This window comes from Podarcis filfolensis, assembly GCF_964270895.1.
Source record: "Podarcis filfolensis genome assembly, chromosome: 1".
In the NCBI taxonomy this organism is placed as follows: Eukaryota; Metazoa; Chordata; class Lepidosauria; order Squamata; family Lacertidae; genus Podarcis; species Podarcis filfolensis.
In genome coordinates, this window is record NC_139604.1 from 75459901 (window position 1) to 75481891 (window position 21991).

Sequence of the window (21991 nt, forward strand, 5' to 3'; positions counted from 1 at the left end):
AGTGTAACTGTGTAACAGAATGTTGAGGAAAGACTTTCAGAAAGGCAAAATGTTGCAGTGTATAGCAACACACTAAGGACTTCAGGTCTCTAGTCAATCTGGGAAAATACTGACTTCTCCACTGTAAGAGCTACAAGATGATTTTGAATTATTTTTTTCTATTTTGTAGTTGGTATTTTCAGATTAGAGCTCCCTTTTTCCTTTTCTTAAAAAAGCCACGTGTATCAGGGTTTTGATGGACAGAAAATCAGTACTGCAGGTGCCATAACAGTATGACAGCTAGCTCATCTGCTGCCTCTGATCAACAGCAACTGCAGCTGAGGAAGTCAATATAATGGAGACTGTTGTTCTTCCATTATCCAAGAGGAGAGTGCCAAAATCACCAGAGAGTGTCCTTTATGGCTGATGGGAATCAGCTTCTTTCCCAAATACTAAGAAGCAATTCAGTTAGAAAGAAATAAACGAGTATATATGTTTGTGTGTGCCATAGATACAAGCACAATCAAATGTACATGCACACATGCATATGCCAACAAACTTGGAGTATGACAAATAAACATAAATTGCCGAATTCTACTCTATAATAACTTTTGCATTGCAGTAAAATACTCTTCTGGACAGCATAGGTAATCATTCCCTTTTGCCACTGATAAAAGATTGTAATAGCCCAACTTCAATTCATCTGCTATGGGGAAAATATGTTTTATTTTATTTGTAACTGAAATCTAACACTTCCATCAAGTCTTGCTGATTCCAAGGAAAGTTACTTTCATGCCTAAATGCTAAGAACCTCCTCCATTTAGTATTATGTATGTTTAAAGCAAATTGCACTTTCTTTAGGAACAAAAAGGAAGGGGGGAATGGGAGAAGCAGAGGCAGCAGATGAAAGCACCAGGTGTCCCTGGAATTTTATAAAGAATGCACAGATCTGAATGCACAAACTCAGATTTTCTTCAATCAGCTGAAGAAATCCCCTTCCTCACAATCTTCCTTAAGCCAGTAGTTTTATGTTTCTTTTTCCCGAATAGCATTTGAGGAGCTTAGAGCAGTGGCGTAGCGTGGGGGGTGCAGGGGGGGCCGGCCGCACCGGGCGCAACATCTGGGGTTAGGGCAAATCCACGGGTTAGGGGGCGCAAATCCACGGGTTAGGGGGCGCAAATTACTTGCCTTGCCCCGGGTGCTGACAACCCACGCTACGCCACTGGCTTAGAGCTGTAAATATATACCTTATACATACCTCTGCACAAATATGTATAATCTAATTCCCTGAGTGACATTACTGAATGACAATTTACTGACATGGATTAATGTTCAGCTTTGCAGTTTGATGCCATGTTGGATTTTATAACTATTTATCACTTTTATCAGGGACGCTGCGATTGGGTGGCTGGATTGGAAACTACTGAACCTTCCCTTTGCAGTTCACTATTAGATTAGTTAAAAAACACACAACAACCCTCTGACAGTGAATCTTCTCCTCTCCTCATTAGCTGGTGGCAGAAATGGGAAAAATGCTCTCAGTGAATTACTCGCATAGCCAGCATTAAATGTACATCTGTGAAATATGTTGTGATTGCCCAGGCATTGCATGTAGAAGACTGGAGCAACCATTTCCAATTCTAAGACTTATGTGTGTTTGTGTGTGTATTGCGTGTGTGTATACACACACAGGGCCGGATTTAGGTTTGATGAGGCCCTAAGCTACTGAAGGTAATGGGGCCCTTTATATGTCCAACTGTCCTTTGCCAACAACAAATTGTCACTGTTTTTTTTGTGTTGAATATATGTGACATGGTAATTCATGGACCTACAGTGGTACCTCGGGTTAAGTACTTAATTCATTCCGGAGGTCCGTTCTTAACCTGAAACTGTTCTTAACCTGAAGCACCACTTTAGCTAATGGGGCCTCCTGCTGTTGCCGCCGCGCTGCTGGAGCACGATTTCTGTTCTCATCCTGAAGCAAAGTTCTTAATCCGAGGTACCATTTCTGGGTTAGCGGAGTCTGTAACCTGAAGTGTACATAACCCAAGGTACCACTGTAATAGGTATCTAAAGCACATTCAGAATGTAGACACCCTATATACAGAAATGAGCAAACCAGTGATATTTTAGGGAGCAGGCTAGCAGGCAGGGCCCATTACTTACATTAAAGAAGCCTACACAACACAAAACACTGTTGCTGTATGTAGGTTTTTGGTTTTTTTTGTTTATCTTATATTTTGGAAATGTGCATCCAGGTTTTTTTCCCTTTAATTTTTTTGGGCCCCCCAAGAGAGTGGGGCCCTACACACACACACACACACACACACACACACACACACACAGTTGATTGTGGCACACTGTGTTTCTCCTTTCAGTTTCTCCAGATCTTTTAAAACTAAATTCTAGAAGAGGACCACTTTCAGTATCTTATGCACAACTTCAAAATATGCATCCCAAATCCATGCAGCTCAGTGGTAGAGCAAATGCTTAAGTCTCCTGTTTGATGCACAGTGTCTATGTTCTGGTGACACCTTCCTTATATGCAATGAATACCGTCCCTTCAGCTTTCTTTACAGTGCAACCCTACACACATATGCTCACACAGTGCTCACTGAACTCACTCAGCTGGGAGAAATCTCATTTAATTCAATAGGGTTGTAGGAAGCTGCCTTCTGCTGAGTCAGACCATTGGCCCATCTGGCTCAGTGTTGTCCATGCTGCCTGGCAGCAGCTCTCCGGGGTTTTGTGCAAGAGCCTTCCTCCCAGCCTTGTCTGGAGATGGAACCTGTGACCTTCTGCAGGTGCTCTACAACTGAGCTGTGGCACTTACTTCTGACAGGGTTAGAACCATGCTGTTGATCTACATGGCTCCAAAAGTCCTCCCCATATCCAACCTATAGACTGCAAGGGTATTCAAGCAGGGGCCTCAAAGCTTCCATTCGGGAGGCCAAAAAACGATGCTATAGCAATGAAACCCATTATTACAATTAGAAAGTATGGCTCCACTTATATTGCACCAAATTGACCCTAAAGTACAAATATAAAGTCAGTTCCAGTCCCCAAATGTAATAACAGATGATGTCTAGAGAGAAACAATACCTCACTAACTGGCCTTACAACCTACCCGTTCATGGGGGGAAATCTGCCCTTCATATCAAAAGGCCTTTGGCTTCACTTGAAATTCCTCAGAGGTTTTGTCTGAGGAGGAACTTAACACCTTCTCCTTGAATTCCACTTGAAGCAAAATCCTGTAGCAACCTAGCTATCTGCAGATTCAAACAAGTGTTGCCTTGAAGCTCTTCAGGCAGTTCACCTGAAATGGAAGCCACAAATTTGCTTCTTATTTATCTATGGATGAAGTTTTGGGGGCAACTCTGAAAAGGTTGGGGGGAGAGAGAGAGAAAGAGAGAGAGAGAGTACATTGGCCCCAGGTAGGATTGCTGTGAAAATGAGATTACTTATAGCTTGGGATGGCAGGTCAGCACATTGTTAAAAATACGTATTTGTATTCAGGCTGCACTGGCTGGAACATGATTAGCCCCCACCTTGCTGAAATGCTGACTTTAAAGAGACTGGTTGTGGGGTTTTTTATATAAAAAAATAGTTGGCAAAACACAGCTGCTTCTATCGTATGTAGAAAGGCTTCTCTATCTCCACATCAAGCAGATATTCAATTTCTTTGCTGTATCAGGAGGAACAAAGAGTCAGTCTAAAGCTTGTTCAACCATATCTGTCATTTCAATTTTTCACACATTGACTTCTTTCCCATCTACATTCACACCTTGGTTCCTGCCCACTGCTACAAGCTAGTCTACAAAAAATAAAAATCGGATAGAAATTTATGTTAGCAGTTTGGAAAAAAACCCCAGCCAAAATCCATAGAAGTATGAATTTCAAAATCAAATCAGAGCCTTAACTGAAAACAATGCCAAAGGCGTCCCTTTCTCCCAGATCGGGAACAGAGCATATGTCTTTCTTTTAAAAATATCTGGTCTTGATCACACATGCAAGTTCATCACTGTAACATCAAGTGGTGCCTTGTACGAATGAATAAGCAAACCATCACAGAGCAAATGGCACAAACAGATCTTTAATCTCACTTGCTTTCAACTTAAACAAATCTCAGATACAAGAGAATTGGTTCGCACATTCAAATGGAATGTGTGCATCCCAGAAAGGAACAGAACCAAATCAACCTACAAACAAGGGAAGAGAGACGACTGGTTCAGAATACATGTGGCAATATATGAATTTCACAAATGGATTGCCTCAGGATCCAGTGGATCCGTGATCAACTCTTCCCTGTCCCACCCCTCTAATGCCCTGTTTCAGGTCCTAGGTAAAGGGACCCCTGACCATTAGGTCCAGTCGTTGCTGACTCTGGGGTTCATCTCGCTTTATTGGCCGAGGGAGCCGGCGTAAAGCTTCCGGGTCATGTGGCCAGCATGACTAAGCTGCTTCTGGTGAACCAGAGCAGCAAACGGAAACGCCGTTTACCTTCCCACCGGAGTGGTACCTATTTATCTACTTGCACTTTGATGTGCTTTCGAACTGCTAGGTTGGTAGGAGCTGGGACCGAGCAACGGGAGCTCACCCCGTTGCGGGGATTCGAACCGCCGACCTTCTGATCGGCAAGTCCTAGGCTCTGTGGTTTAACCCACAGTGCCACCCACGGGTTTCAGGTCCTACATGCTGGCTATTACTGGTGTAAAGTAAGAAAGTGTGGCTTTCATGCAATAATAAATCTTTCGCAGGGCAGGTTAGCCAAGCCTGGGGATACCGATGGCTAATTTTGTTGTGTATAAATGCAGCACAGACAAATGAAAGGTGTTCTTCCATGTTGATTGGAGAGAGATTGGGGATTGGGGGGTGGAGGTGGATATTCAGAGTGAAGTTCTTAGGCCTCCTCTTGGATATATGCAAAAGATTAAATGCATGCTTTAAGAAATCTCCTTGTGGTGGTTAATCAATCCATCCATCCGCCAGCAGTAGCAACATTGATGTCTGAAATATGGTGGAAGGGATACCCCCTGCCCTCTTTAAACAATGCCCATGTAGTAGGTTACTAGTTGGCAGGTGTGCTATTTCTCCCATTGAAACTTAGCCATTTGCTCACATTTTATTACCTGTTCACTAGTTTTTATGTGACATCTGACGCTTTCCCCAGGTTCAATAGGATATTGGAAATCTTTTTTTGCTACTACTGTAGTATAACCGATAAGTGCACATTACGAATGGCAATTTCCCTCCCTAGTTTATGTTGCAGCCTTTCATTGTGTCCTGCCACAGGACCCATAATTAAGAAGCTGCAGAAGGGATGATTAAAGACCATAATAGATGAGGCAGTAATCATTCCAGTGATGGCTGTCCACACCATGAATTCACATGCTGCTGACTCAGAACAGAAGGCACTTTAATACCCTTGTAACTGGCTGATTGATTACCCATTTCATTGACAGACAAATGAATACATGCTAGCACATAAGAAAAAGAAGAAAGTAAGACAGGGACCCCACTTCTCTCAGAGGAGGTGGCAGTTTACAGGGACTGAAAAACAGACGAACTTGCTGGAGGTTCTTGTAAGGAGGATAAGGTCTATTTGTCTGAAGTCTCACATGCCTCACCATGTGTATTACTGTATTTTAATAGTTGGTTGGAAGCTGCCCAGAGTGGCTGGGGAAGCCCTGCCAGATGGGCGGCGTAAAAATAATAAATTATTATTATTATTATTATTATTATTATTATTATTATTATTATTATTATTATCAGAAGATATAGCTCCTCTATAAGTAACAGAAGGATAGAGCCACACCAACTAGTCTAGCCCCTGACATGTTTTGTGACTAGCCCTGACCATGATATTGACATGTATAACCCCCGTGTCAGCTAGGACTAAAAGCAGGATGTTCCCCCATCTCACTGAAACATTTGACAGATGGGTGGGGCAGAAGGGGGTGGTTTGGGGAGAAAGCATGTCCTCCCTCAAAGAGGGCATGTGTTGCAGTGAGACCTGGAGACTGACCTCCTGGTTGTGATTGGGTATATTGGATAGCCACAACACCTGATTGGTAGGTCCCTCGTTGCTGGGTTTAATCTGGCCAATGGGGAGCTGACTAAATGGACCGGGGGACCTATTTAATCCCTTGCACGTGACCCAGAGCTTCCTCTTTCGGCTCGTGCATCGGAACACCTGCCCACCTTTCCCTATATTTAGGGTCTTTTGTGATTGACCTTGCTGTGCCGTCGTGTGTCGTCTGTCATTAGGACAGGGGCACGGCAAGAATTTTCCCCACTTGGTGGATTGGCTGTTGCCATTTGGGTTTCGCCTGCCACGCAGCAAATCGTCACAACTTGTAAGGTTGCAGATAGGCACTGGTTCAGGTGATAGGGATGGGAGACCAGTCTCACCATCCCTATGTGAAGGGTATTCCCTTAAAGGAATCCAGGGACTCAACTTAGTTTGGTCAACCCCCGAGAGGGGGTTGTGCCTGTGCCTGAGTCCAGGGGAGCATCTGCGGAGCGGACATAGTCTGTTCCCGGGCCTTCCACCTACCTCAAGTGTTCACCCTTGGCTGACCTATGATATGGCTCTGGGTCAGCGCTACCTGCAAGGGTGCAGGGAGCTAGTCGAACCAGAGGCTATGCAACTACTCACTTTCTTAATCAATAAAGTTGTGGCCTAAATTCTGCCAAAAACCAAAACTAAAATTTGAGTCAAGTGTGAGTTTCTTTAGGGGGGAGGCCTCTGGGTCTGAGCATGCAAAGACCTGTGGGCCAAATTGGGATGTGTGTGCATCAAGACAAAAGTGGATAAGATCTTGAAGTTTAAAAAATATCATTAAATGCATCCCCTGTTATTCTTATTGGCAGCCATTTAAGTGTGAAGAAGAATCAGTGGAGCAGCCATCAAAAGGCCACAAGGTGAGAGGGGGGAGAGAGTAGGCAGCAGCAGAGAAAAGCTGCTACTGAATAATAACAATATATTACATACTTTGGAGAAAACCTACTGAGTTCAAGTTGTATTATTTCGCTTTGCCATTCAGTTTTGCAAATGGGGACATCTGTGTGCTTGAAGTGGTACTTAACAAGATAGTTAAATATCAATTCAGTTTAGCAGGATAGTAAAGCAGCAGAGTTTTCAACAGGAAAAATAAGCTTATCCATTTTAACATCTACTATTTTGTCTCATCTTAGGTCTGCCTTCCAAATCCAAAACATCTTTTTCTAGTGTACCTGTACGATTAGCATAAACTTTCCCTAATGCAAGCAGAGCATATTATTTCCTTGGGGCTCCCAATAGTGGCCACTGCCACAAATATTTCCACACAGCATATTCAAGGATTGGATATTTACATGCAGTGGATCCAGTTCCCTCAATTCAACTCTGATGGAGCTTAGCCACATTCATCCTCTACTAAATCAAGAATGGACGACAAGCATAACTGTGTAACTAGTATACATCTCGGTTTTAGCATATTGGTGCGCAGAGGAATAGGTATCACTTCTTGCCAGACTTCTTATTAGACACACACCAGCAGTGAATTAGGAATGTCAACCGATTCCAATAAGAAGAATGTGGTTATATGGGGGAAGGTACAACTATAAGTAATTCTAAGTTGTTAGAAATACAGTTAGTATGGAATTAACATGCATAATAGCAGTAACTAAATTGCAACCTAGTCTAAAATTAAACAAAACCCTGTGTTTAAAACTATTACAAATTACAGGCATGATCCACTCCAACGTAAACATTTTAATATCCAATTGCTTCCACTGAAAGGTACTTACTTACTGTAGTAAGTAGATACCCAGTCTTCTCACTGAAATCAACAAAATATTTACTTTTGCATGCATTCCAGGCAAGTAAAACATTCCACTGCCCGAGACAGTTGCGCTGCCACTGCCTCCTCCTACCACTTCTGTTTTTGTACCATTGCTTGACAAAGCAGTAGCAGGATGGATACTCAATTCCTTGCTCCGAGGAAGGAGTCCTTACTCAGAGTTATACATTGTGGTGTTGCTTTGCTGTCAAGGGGGACAAATTCCTTTTCAAATATGTTTTAATATTATTTTAAATATTAAATGGTAATTGGTGGCCATTGCACAAAGCGGAGGTGGTGCAGGCACTCTCTGGACAGCCTCAACTGCAAGGTGTTGCCCTGAAGAAGGACCCCTTCCTCAAAATGGAACTACATTTTGTGGAACTACATGTAACTGTAGTTCCACTGCTGTGTCAGCAGCAGCAGTGAGTGAGAGGACAGGTGAGTGGGTGGAAGGATGGAGGCAACAGCAGTAGGAAGGAAGATGTTGGGGTGGCAATGTTGAGCCAGTCAGCCATGGCAGGTTGTTAGCCTTGCAGGTGGCAAATGGGATCACAAGCAACCACACATAACCCCAATCAGCTGCCTAAGCCTTGTAGCTCCGTATGGGTCATGCTACGGGCAGCTCTAGTTTTTTAAAAACAAACTCTCTTCAGGTCCAGTGTATGAAACTATTCCACACAAATATTGGAAACCCTTTAGAATCCAGAGAACTTCATCCAAATGCTATTCTTGTTAAGAACCAGATATCACATTGATTTCACTAGTTTGCCATGGCATACACATCCAAAATGGAGTCAAACACAGAGAGATGTGTGCAGTCACGTTCTCCACTTTCTGAAGTTGCAAGAAGTTGGAACACATTAGGCTTTCCCCCACAACAGCCTGATCCCAATTGGATCAGACCAACAATAAAATCCAGCAATATTTTATTTTTATTTATTATTTATACCCCGCCCATCTGGCTGGGTTTCCCCAGCCACTCTGGGTGGCATCCAACAAAATATTAAAATACAACAGTCGGTGAAACATTAAAAGCTTCCCTAAACAGAACTGCCTTCAGATATCTTCTAAAATCTGGTAGTTGTTTTTCTCTTTGACATCTGGTAGGAGGGCGTTCCACAGGGCGAGTGACACTACTGAGAAGGCCCTCTGCCTGGTTCCCTGTAACTTGGCTTCTCGCAGCGAGGGAACCGCCAGAAGGCCCTCAGTGCTGCACCTCAGTGTCCGGGCAGAACGATGGAGGTGGAGATGCTCCTTTAGGTATACTGGACCGAGGCCATTTAGGGCTTTAAAGGTCAGCACCAACACTTTGAATTGTGCCCAGAAACATACTGGAGCCAATGTAGGTCTTTCAAGACTGGTGTTATGTGGTCTTGGCGGCCGCTCCCAGTCACCGGTCTAGCTGCCGCATTCTGGATTAATTGCAGTTTCTGAGTCACCTTCAAAGGTAGCCCCATGTAGAGTGCATTGCAGTAGTCCAAGCAAGAGATAACTAGAGCAGGGGTGAGCAACCTTCTTCAGCTGTGGATCGATCCACCAGACTATATTTTGAAGGGGGGGGGGGGAATGACCGAATTCCTATGCTCCACAAAACCCCCAGAGATGCATTTTAAATAAAAGGACACATTCCACTCATATAAAAACACACTGATTCCTGGACCATCCGTGGGCCGGATTGAGAAGGTGATCTGGCCCACGGGCCTTAGGTTGCCTACCCCTGAACTAGAGCATGCACCACTCTGGCAAGATGGTCTGTGGGCAGGTAGGGTCTCAGCCTGTGTACCAGATGGAGCTGATAGACTACTGCCCTGGACACAGATTAGCCAATCGCAGTTTGGAAATCTGACCGTACCATCAGGCTGAATGAAGCACATGCCTCGAGTAGAAGATACCAGGGAGCTGCAAAGGACAGAAATGTGGTCTGCCCAGGACACATACACACCCTCTCCAAGCTAATTTGCTATTCCTTGCACTATGTTGAAAGAAGATTCAGCTACCAGTCTGGATGGTTTTTGTATGTGTCATGGTGAAGGGGCTGCATCTTATTTTTTCTCTCAGACATTAAACAGTATTGGACTAATATGAACCTAACAGCCCTTCTCTGCTGTCTCCCCTAAAGACAACAAGCGGTTTACAGCACACTTGCCTCTAAACTTACAGATGTTACTTAGCTGTTATCATGGCTGATACTTGTCTTTCCGTCTATATGAACTTGTCTAAATTTCAGTCATGCATTAAAAATACCAACCCTCGTGCTAGCAGTTTCATAAATTCAGATTGACTGTGTAATAGCTCATTATTACACGAATGACATAATGTTTGAACTCACTTTAAAATGAGTTTTGAGGGTGCCGCAATGCATTTTTATCAGAGTCAAAGAATCTGTACAGGGATTTGGGCATTCCCTGCATTTTGTAGCATTCACCCCAAATCATAAGTCATCAAAGTAGTTATTAAGTCTTCAAGCTCAGTCCATCCCTGATGTAGCTATATTGATTTTTGTGGCTTTGCAATCAATGGAAGTTATACCTGGAATGGATACGAACCATTATGTTTATCAGGAATCCAATGAATTGACTGATGACTAGGAGTGCTATACTGGAAAAATGATCATGTGTGGCTGTAGTTCATTACAGTAGCTCACAAAGGAACATTGATATGAAAAGTCCAAGGTGTTACAAGGTTCAAATATAGGACCAGTCTCTTCCTCTTCCTTTCACTGATGTCTATGGTCCACAAAGCAGAGGAAAAAACACCACCATTTCAGATGTACATTTTACAAGAAACCAGAAAATATTCCAAGACAATAGAAAAGCAAATGTGGAATGAATTATGTGTCAAGAGGGAAGCTTGATCTTTCAAATTCAAACAGGCAAAATTAAAGAATAGCAATGTTTATAATACACAGATGGCACAACAACAGTAGCTGCGCTGTGAAGCCAACATGATTGAGGGCTGGATGCGTACATGCATTTGTTTCTGTTACACATGTTGGCATGTAATGGCACATCACAACAATTTTTTGCAACAAATATGTATGTGATTGTACCAGGAGACATTTGCTTTTTAATGGTATTTGGTTCTCATCAGATTCGGTAAATGGAATTTGAGAGGGGGGTAGAGAAAACGCAATACTGCTTTTTCATCTAATGAGCAATTGCAAACTTTGCTTATTAAAAATATATCTGGAGTGAGGTTTTGGCAATGTCAGCATAGTCAACAAATTAATAATAAAGTCAATAAATTAATAAGAGGTTTGGCATGTAATTAATCAACTGGACTTTTTATAGTTTGGCAAGCTACAACAGGCAGGAATGGTACTTTATCTGTCCACTGATCTCTGCCTATTTTTGAGTTTTTGTATTTGACTAGGTACTTTCATTTTAGGTGTTTTAATGTGGACTTGCCACTCTGTCTCATAAAAAGTTTTTGACATGATAGAAGATAGTAGGATAATTTGCTGAAGTGTAGAAAGTTGTGGAGCTTACAGGAAGAGAACAGCAACCCTCTGATGAGTCTTGTCACTGTTCTTGATTTTATTTATTTATCATTGCCTTTATATCCAGCCTTTTCCCCAAGGAGTACAGGGTGGCATGTGTGGCTTTCCCCATTTTATGCTTGGAACAAGTGTGTGAGGTAGGTTAGGCTGAGAGAAGCCAACTGCCCCAAGGTCACCAAGGGAGTGTCACTGCTGAATGGGAATTTGAACTCTTAATTGCTACCCCAAACAGGCTCTCCTAAATGTGCACTCAAAGCATCATTCCTCAAGCTGATGCCCACCAAAGGTTATGTACTGTATCTCCTATCAGTAACAACAAGCAAGGCTGCATTTGCTGGAGTTGATAGGTACACTGTTGTTGCTGCTGCTGTTGTCACTATATTTTATTACCTGCCCTTCACTCTAAGGTCCCAGGGTAGGTAACAACAATGAAAACTCAAGTTTAATATGAAAACACAATATTACAATATATCAGAACTATTTAAAACAACTTCTTACAAAACATAATGAGAGCATCAGGTTGGGGGAAGCTATTATAAAATAAAGGAAGTGGTACTGATTAAATTTGTCTGTAAAAAAATGAACATTTACTAAAACCTCCAGTCCATTATTTTGGAAAATGGTTTATAAATACATACAAGAAAAAAAATCTCAGGGGGGAAAGCTGGAAAGTAAAGCTGATTATATAACTTTGAAGATGAATGCTTCAGAAATGGTGCCATCAACTAGTATCTTTTTCATGTGAAGAAGCAGAGAAAGATCAGAAGTTGAATGGCATCATTGCGATGCTCACATATCTATATACGTGCACATACAGTGGTGCCTCGCAAGACGAAATTAATTCGTTCCGCGAGTCTTTTCGTCCTGCGATGTTTTTCGTCTTGCGAAGCACAATCCGTCGCAACTGCGCCTCTTCAAGTGGCTTTAAGAAAAAAGGGAACAAACTCGCAAGACGTTTTCGTCTTGCGAAGCAAGCCCATAGGGAAAATCGTCTTGCAAAGCAACGCAAAAAACGAAAAACCCTTTCGTCTTGCGAGGCATTCGTCTTGCGAGGTACCACTGTACTTGGCAGAGCTAAATCACAAATTTCAAAATAGCTTTGTTGCCAGATGTTAGTGCCAACAAAATTATGGCACCCTTGCGGCATAAGGAAGCGATGCTTTAGTGCCTTTAGTGTCTTCTCTCCCATCCTCTCCATCTTGGGGTCCTTCCTTTATTTCTCTGTCCCATTCTATAGTGATGTGAAGCAAACCAGACACAGCAATTCACATCTTGTAGTATGAGGTGATCCCATAGGATGGGGAAGATTTAAAGTTCAACCTTATGCGTGTCTACTCGGAAGAGCCAATATCTAGTCTTGCCTTTCTTCAGACGTTTTTTATACTTGATCCAGTCACTGCAAGAAGAGATAATTAATGCGCTCAAAGAATTCTGCCTATTGCCTAAGTAAACACTAGGTAAAGAGGATGCCTTGGCACAGGGCTAGGAAAGTCAATATTGTAGTTTTATGTTGCAAGTTCAAAGTTTCATTTTAGGATCATACTTTTTGCTTAAACAACAGAGGCTTTACCCCAAACCCATATCTGCTTTCTCTGCTGTTTATAGGAAAAAATGTGAAACATTGTTGCCATAAGCATTTCGGGCATTAGAGTAAAAAGGTATGAATGTTTTAAATAAATAAATAAATTTAAAATGAAACCCAGAAATTGTGTCTTCATGACTCGAGAAATCTATATTCATTTCTGTCAAAAGTCACTAATGTGGCACTTGTTCCTGTGAACTGAATTACAAAGTGCTTTATAATAGCAATTTAAAACGGCTGTGGAATGGTTCTATTGAACTTTGGGCGGGGGGTGCTGCCATAATCCTTTCCCCTGCTATTAAACTAATATGAGACCCAGTTATATTTTCTTTTTTAAATAAACCAAATCTTACCCTATTATTGTACACCCATTTAGTGAGTGTCGGCATTACACACATTATTAGGAGTAAACAACATTTTCTTCAGGTTGTATTACATGCCTGTTGATGACTGCAAGATCAGGTGTCAGTTTACACTGCGCACCATTTTAGACACACACACACACACACACACACACACACACACACACACACACTATAGAAAAGGTTGCTACCATAGGAAGAAAGACCCCAATAGGTTTCTGTTATTAATAAAAGCAATGGAAAAGCGCATTGGGTGGAATCCAGTTGGTTAAGCTCCAAGATCAAAATGCATATGTCAGCAAAATGAAGAGGAAAGCAATTTTTGGTGAATCTTCCTTTCTCTGCAGCCATTATCTCCCCCCAGCCTCCATTGCAACCATCTTATCCAAAGGGTTAGGGCACCCTCTTGGTCAGATGGAAGGGGGGAAGCTTCAGGGATGAGTCAAAATTTTGAAGTTTGCTATACACATGTTGCAAGTAATTTCTTTCTTCAAATTTTGATTGGAAAACCGTATATGCCTGTGAGGTTTTTTATTATTATTATCTTAGAACCTCAAGAAGTTTCATGAAGATGCAGTTGTTGACTTATCTCATTGACTTGAACCAACTCCACTCCTTCAGTAGAAAAAGCTTTTGAATAGCGTGACACCCGTAGCCAGAGTTTGACAAGGTTACCAACCATATTTGCAAATGATGGTGCAAAAAACAAGCAGCCTGATCCTGCCTTTCTAATGATTTTCCAGCTATTCTGACAAAACTGTTCATTTACTCATTTAACACCAGGAAAGATTAGCTTCTCTAGCAAATGTTCACCATCTAAATCTTGATCTATTTAGCTGTTTTTTTGCTGGAACCTGAATTACAGTTTCCCCCGAGGAAGAACGCGGATGTTCAAAATGTGCCGTAATATCTGATAAGTAATTTGTTAATAAATCTTCCCATACATATTGTCTTTCTCTTTTCTCCATTCTTCTGCTGAAGAAACAACAGCCAACGGGGGTGGGATGACAGTGTGCAGGCCTGAAAAAACGACAAGCATTTAGGCAGTCTAAGCTTCTGAGGGGGAAAGTTTTCAAAATTGCTAGCTTTGACCCAAATATGGAAAATATTCAGCACAGTCCTAGCATTCTTTAAAATCTATAATAATTTCACAGTAGTGGTAACTTTCTGACATCTTTTAAAATATACACTTCAGGCAAAGAAAGAAAGCTAAAATGCAAATTAACCTTTGAATGTATTTTCACAGTACATTGTGGTAACAATTCTGGTATAATGAAATAAAAATACCCCCCAAAAAAGGCAATTTGAAAAAGAATACCAATGCCTATAAACTGAAATGTTTGGGGGAACTGACTTTTGACATATGTATATCAACTTTAATTTCTTGTTATAAGCTACCAATAGTCACAAAATTAAAAGACACCTATTTCATGGAGAAGGAGAAGAAGAAGAGTTTGGATTTGATATCCTGCCTTTCACTCCCTTTAAGGAGTCTCAAAGCGGCTAACATTCTCCTTTCCCTTCCTCCCCCACAACAAACACTCTGTGAGGTGAGTGGGGCTGAAAGAATTGTGACTAGCCCAAGGTCACCTAGCAGCTGCATGTGGAGGAGCGGAGACGCGAACCCGGTTCCCCAGATTACGAGTCCACCGCTCTTAACCACTACACCACACTGGCTCTCCAGTGTGAAGAGAAAGGCGATGACAAACCTAGACAGCATCTTAAAAAGCAGAGACATCATCTTGCTAACAAAGGTCTGTATAGTTAAAGCCATGGTTTTCCCAGTAGTGATGTATGGAAGTGAGAGCTGGACCATAAAGAAGGCTGATCACCGAAGAATTGATGCTTTTGAATTATGGTGCTGGAGGAGACTCTTGAGAGTCCCATGGACTGCAAGAAGATCAAACCTATCCATTCTGAAGGAATTCAGCCCTGAGTGCTCACTGGAAGGACAGATCGTGAAGCTGAGGCTCCAGTACTTTGGCCACTTCATGAGAAGAGAAGACTCCCTGGAAAAGACCCTGGTGTTGGGAAAGATTGAGGGAACAAGGAGAAGGGGACGACAGAGGATGAGATGGTTGGACAGTGTTCTCTAAGATACAAACATGAGTTTGACCAAACTGTGGGAGGCAGTGAAAGACAGGAGGGCCTGGTGTGCTCTGGTCCATGGGGTCATGAAGAGTCGGACATGACTAAATGACTAAACAACAACAACAAGCTACCAGAATACTGGAATAGAAGCAGTATCTGTCTAGCCTTGTAAAACTTTTAATACTTGCAAACATTCTTTTTCAACAATGCACATAGTGTAGAGTGTATTGTTAGAGCAGAGGGTCAGAGATCTGCATTGGAGGTCTGGAAGTTTTCAGGGTGCTTAATGCTCAGAAGTAGCTAATTGGGTAAAGGCAGACCTGCTACACAAACTTCCCAGCAGGTGGCTCAGCACCATGCACAAGCATTGGCAGAAATGCCGGGTTGGGTCTGCTGCCATGTTTGCACCACACAGACCTCCCTGCTGTCTCACCCCTCTCTCTCCTGGTAAGCAACAAGGTTCCTGCAGGAAGGCTAGAGTAGTGGCTCTGTACCACCCAGCAAACTGCTTTTGTTAATGCTGTACTCTCCACTTAGCCAGTATATTAACTTGTGATCCTAAGAATTACTTGCTGAGAAGGATACTTCAAAAGCTACGTCAATACAGCTTCACTAAAAATTATTTCATGGTTGTAGGGCTATTGGAAAAGTCCACAGCCATACCAGTGAAGATGTTTAAGAAAAGCTACAATCCATAAGACAGTTAAACTATACTACTTGGAATGATTTGACCCACTGGACTGCCAGCTAGAAAATAAATTGCTTAGAGTGATTAAGATGTGATTCCTACTGGCTCACTACAAAATCACAGCCTACTGTTCTATGAGCTCAAGTAATTCATGTGCCTGCAAATGTTAGAGCTGAAGTAAAGTGTTAAAAAGAGGGCACTGCTATGTGTACCCCAATTTTCTTAGCTGGTTAAAAGTTTCAGGGCTTTCAAAGGTTTCCTGGGTTTGGTTGCTTTTGGAATGAGGTCACTGGAGATGTGATCTCATTTTTTATATATATATTTGCATTTATTGAACAACAGAGCAAAACTGAGGAAAGTTAGCATGAGCCACAGATAAGCTAGCTCACAACTGGGATGCGCTTTAGGCTCACTTAGTTGGTAGGAACTAAAAAATTATATGGCGTGTGCCAGAGTCCCGAAAAATGCCTGGAGAGAGCATTCCACAATGGGGTGCCATCACGGAAAAAGTGCTTTTTCCACCTGCCTCATACCTAGCCTTACCTCAGAAAACAGGTGCATCCAGAGGAGGGCTTCAGATAATGACTATTTGGGCATATTCACATAGGAGCTGGTAGTCCTTAAGATACCGACTCCCGTGATTTCAAAAGTGTCGGTCAGGTTGCAACTCAAAGAAACACACAATACATAGACAACTGTATCCCTATTTACAACTATTGAAGCGGTGGCAGTGAAAGGTGAAAAGATACAAAGGAGCATGTATTGGGATGCCGCAGTGCTGCTTTCTTGACCCAGTATGCCTAGAGGCTGGGAAGGAAGAACAATCCCCAATGACTTTCCACCAGAGAGATTTCTGACAGCACATCTTACAGAAATGTCTCTTTCTGCGAACATTTACTCTTAGGTATGTTCTGGCTGGGCTGATGGGGTCTCTAGTGCAAAACAATTGGCAGGCACCAGGTTGGCAAAGGCTGTTTTAGGCAAGAGAGCTTGAGAGTACACCTTATTTTTTTATTATTTTGACCTAGCTTCCATTTTACTGATAAAGCCCCAGTTGGAGACCTAGATCAGAAGACTCAAATCATGACTCATGATTTGGCCACCAGCAGTTTCAAGGTACTGAAATCCAGAACTTTGATTGTGATTATTCTACTTTGCTCATGGGGAAAATATAATTTAGAAAAGGAAATAAGTTATTCCTGAAAAAATGCATGCAGAATGCATACTTATTTAAAAATATACTCCTCTTCATAAACACACACACACAGATAAATGGGGATAACCCGCCCCCCAAGGAATAAGATTGGTAAACTTTAGCTTAACTGTCTGCATCCTCCCCTCACCCGCCAATCAAGTGGACTGTCCACTGATTCTAGTGCTGGTAAATACAAGAAATGAAGATTGTTCTGTGTCCATGACAAGTTGACAGGAAAATACTTCTAAAGAAATCTCAAAGCACTCGTGGCTTTAGCTATGCCTGAGCTAAGCAGTTTCACACAGCAGGATAATAGATTCCCATCTTCACTACAGCAACTGTTCTTGCAAACCTTCTCAGCTTGGGCAATTGCCTGAGCATTAACCATATGTTAGCAAGGAACAATCTTAGATGCTACAAACTCAACGACATTGTTCTAGAATAAATTACAGGAGAAATATCACTGGTTAAATCCTGAAAGAGAAAAACCAGCAGAAGGCTGTGTACACCCTATTGCACTCACAGCTTTGCAAGGACAAAGTGGCTGCAGAGAAGTCCCTACGGGGCCATACCCATAGTTCTTCAGAGTTACCACATTACCAAAATACCACCCCATATGCTCACTTCCAACAGCCTCCTGAATTACTGTCATTGAATTATGCCAATATTTAACACAAAATAAGAGGGTAACTTCAAAAATATATTCTCCAAAAGTTAGGATTCAAAATCAAAATGTAAAATGTAACATACAAATGCCCCCTGGTGCAGCTTTGTTTCAAATTATATGCACCCTAAAACTAATGCTTTAGAAGGCAACTTCCAATTAGTTCCCGGAGCCAATTTGTCTACTGTCTCCTCCCTCTCACTCCTCTTGTGTAATTATGGGCATTCCCAATAAAGTCTCATCTCTTAACATGCTTCTAGCAGTAATGCAGTATCAATCAACTCTTGTTTCTTTCTGTTAAGCATTCATTAAGAGCCCAAATAAAACCTACGTTATTTTTAAAAAAATCACTTTCTCTTGGAGCTGCAAATCTCTGTGGCTTCCAGTGCAGGTTCAAAACCCTAGTGGAAGCTTCACAATAACTTGTTGTTGTTGTTTAGTCGTATAATAATAACAGTTCTAAAAGGAAGTTACTTGTAAATCAGTACTCACTGGTATGTAATCAGTGACTGGTTGGTGATTTGCACACACTGGTATATCTTTTCAATATCACTAGAAAAGAATCAAGCTAACATGCATTTCAGAACTATGTGCAAGTTGAGTTCAAGTCTGAAAGTTACACTAATGGACACTCAAGCATATTTTTCTAGTTTTGTAATCTAAAGCTGCAAGCCTAACCATGTCTACTCAGAAGCAAGTCCCACTGAATTCAGTGGGGCTTACTCCAAGGTAAGTCCAGAGGAGAAGAAAATTGTTTACCATTGATATACTTCATAGGCAAAGAGCTTTACGTGACAACCTTTTTAATGACATCCTTTCAAAGTTTATTGGCCAAGATTCTAGGTTACAGCAGCTGATACTCTGATCTCATTTTCTTTCAGGAAATCTATTCAAATTTTGAAAACATATGGAAATGCAAATATGCCTTTCCTTTTCTGTTCTTTGTAAACAGGAGATAAGTTGGCAGCCATCAACTCAGCTATAAAAGCATTTCAATCAAAAGCCCATTTAAGATGCAAACTTTTATCTCTTGGTGAGTTGCTTTTTCCATCTCAAGCCTCCATTTGAATTTAACTCCTGTGTCATTTGGCAATGCACTTACAGTTTAGCCACCAAATCAGCAGCCTGAATTGACAGAGTCTTTTATACGACAGGATATTTCCAAAATCTACTCAGTAAGTCAAAACAGAGCCTCAGATAATTAGCAAATTGCAACGCAAGGCTTCAAAGAGAATTGCATGGTCTATCAAAGAGCATCTGAGGGATTCATTACTGGCTGAGCAGGGCAGAACCTAAAATTACAACTTCTTTAAAAGTGTAGACAGCTGAGTAAGAAGTCCTGGCACATCTCAGCACAAAACTATCTGTGGTCCTGCTGCTTCTCTTCCTACTTCTTTGACCCTTCCTTCTCAGTTACACCTGCAGTTGGCAGGCACTCTTGCTCAGGTGGATTACATCTGAAAACCCAACTGTTTAGTGAGTAATCTTGTTTCAGTGACAGTACACTTAGAGCCCAGAATAGAAAGCTTCTTCAAATCCACTGCTGGAGAAACCTTGCAGGAAAGCAAAACTTAATCATAAAGGGATATGGGCAATTCTCTGAGACATGCCTAGGCGTGGGCACACAGCTTTTTACCTTCTCTTGGGACTTAAAAGTTTACAAGGTACTTAATAGCCAACATAGCAGGAGGTTGTCATTTTCTTGTTTATAAGCACCAGGATATTGAAAGCCATGCACTGACAGCAAGACGTCGGAAGAGGTCTTTACTCAAACAGATCCTACTCTGCACACAGTATTAACTTTCAATCTGTGTGCAATGTGGCTGTGAGACAGAGTGTCATCCCTTAAGATCTGATTTACTGCACATGCTATGTGTACCGGCTGCAGGACATGCTGCCCCTGACTCAGGAATAAATGTTCTCCATAGATCCCAAACTGTGATGCCCAAAATTGAAAACTCAAAACCTTTTGTTGATTTGAAGCCAATACACTGGGAGATTTCTGTATTTCTGGAACTTTAAAATATTACCCCTGCCATCCCGATACCATTCCAGGCTCATGCCATTCACAAATACATACAGAAAGGCTGAACACGGTTATGTTTCAAATGTAAAACTCCTACTGCAATAAAACTGTTCCAGGCTTTGGCATTCTATTTTCCAGCTCAGATCTCATAACATCAGAAATCCACGTTCTCCATTCCCATTTCTTTAGCTTTATTTCCACAGGAACACATGCAAAATTGCTACAGCTATACTGGACGTCAGGAACAGTTTTGCTTCATCACAAAAGCGTTTGGGTCATTGCAGAGCTCGCAGTTTCCCTGTTACCAGCTAAGGAGATGGATGGACTGGACTAACTAGAAAATGACCCAGAATCAAAGACGTGTGTGTGTGTGTGTGTGTGTGTGTGTGTGTGAGAGTGAGAGAGAGAGAGAGAGAGAGAGAGAGAGAGAGGAGAAACATGAAACGAAAACCTACCCTGGAATCAGTTCAAGAAAAGGTGCTCCCTGAACTTACAAACATGAGAGAAAACGGAATGAAAATCAAGCTTAAAAAATGCACCTTAACTGCTTCTCAAACACATTCCAAAGTCAGAGATCTGTGCACTCACCTGGTGCTGAGAACCAGAACAGGGAAAAGGGACAGCAAGTAACGAAGCAGGATGAATTTCATATTGTAAGTGTGTCTGTTGCGTTCTCTGGGGCTCGCTGCCGCTCTCCCTCCCTTCTTTATTCCGCCGTCTCTCCCAGAGCTTCTGATTCCCAAAGTCCTTCCTCTGCAAAGACCCTGCTCCCGCGTGTGACGGTCTGTAGATCTGGAAAAAGCAGACAGACCAACACACTGACTAATGAAGGCTGCTTAGAGTGGGGTTTGAGCTTCAGGAGTGATGTCACAGGCAATGGAGCTGCTGCTGCAAGCCTCCTGCCTGATAGCCTGCGATTATTCAACACAGCGACTCTATTGATGTCCTGAAGGATTTGTTATTACTAGCAGTTTAAGTGGCAACTAGGGAGGGAAGTGAGAGCACCGTGGATGCTACTTAGCTCCCAGGCTAGGAGTGCACATCACTTTTGCCTTAAAAATGATATCAAGGGAAAAGCACACAGACGCAAAATCTGTCTGTTGTTAGAATTAAAGTTGCATCACTCAACAGGATTTGCAATGTAGAACACAGGTCAGGTTTCTTTAAATTAACAGACAAGTTTCAAATTAACCTCATGCACTGTGCATACGAAGGCTGTACTCCGCTCAGTTAGAAATGGAAGTTATCGCGCCAATTAGAAGCACAAATCTTGGCGGCATGGGAGTTGGCACCGAAACAAATGAAGTAAAAATGCACCCCAAAAGATATACTGGAATCTTAGTGCCACTCTAAAGACCCTGAGATGCCACAAAGTCCTGAGGCACCTATTTGAGGGACAATTCAAATTTCTGCTTTCTGTGTTTGTGTGCCTTATGCTTTCTCTCTATATATGTCATTTAATTAAGAAAAAAGCTCAACAGTTGGCATAAATGTCACACACTTCATTAAGTTGTGTGTGCATGTTCTGAAAGAGGTTAAATTCTTTACATGATGGTCCTCATCTTTTACTGGCAAACTGTTTTTGACAGAAGTGTAAAAGTCCTGAATGCCCTTCACTCCCAAGACACATAAATAAAAACCCCACTCTTTGATAGGCAATAGATTCCCAGATTTTAAGGTATGACAGAAATGCAGAATTTTAAAGCATAATGCAGTTGCATGAAATGAGAACAGCTTGTTCTGGAAAGTGAAGGCGGTTACATGGGTCATAAGAAAGGAGAGTTCGGTTGCCTGAATACATAATTGCTCATGCAGAACGCATCAGAAAGATTTAAAATGGTTTGATACATCATACAGTGGCAATACATTACAGACAAAAGCTTCCCAGATTCATCCTATGCTTCTTTCTTTTCACCCTCTGGCAGATTAGGAAAGGAAATATTTGGCAACCATCAGCTATAAACATGCTAACTAGAAGCTAATTCAGTTTAAATGGCAAAATGCACACATGGTAATTAATAGTGAACGGGGCATGCATAGTCAAATGGCAAGGTGTCGTTGCAAATAAACACTGTAGAA

General features: G+C 41.8%; 1 protein-coding gene across 2 annotated transcripts in view; it reads right to left on the reverse strand.

The window, feature by feature from the left end:
• The window catches only part of LUZP2 (leucine zipper protein 2), a 301757-nt gene extending 280850 nt beyond the window's left edge, over positions 1–20907 (reverse strand). Inside the window, exon 1 of one of the 2 annotated variants that reach the window (XM_083599819.1) lies at positions 20501–20907. In XM_083599819.1, the coding sequence (XP_083455945.1) occupies positions 20501–20562 (62 nt within the window). In that variant the 5' untranslated portion in view covers positions 20563–20907. The remainder of the gene's footprint in view (positions 1–20500) is intronic. The other variant, XM_083599820.1, reaches the window with a different exon arrangement.
• Positions 20908–21991: the final 1084 nt, after the last annotated feature.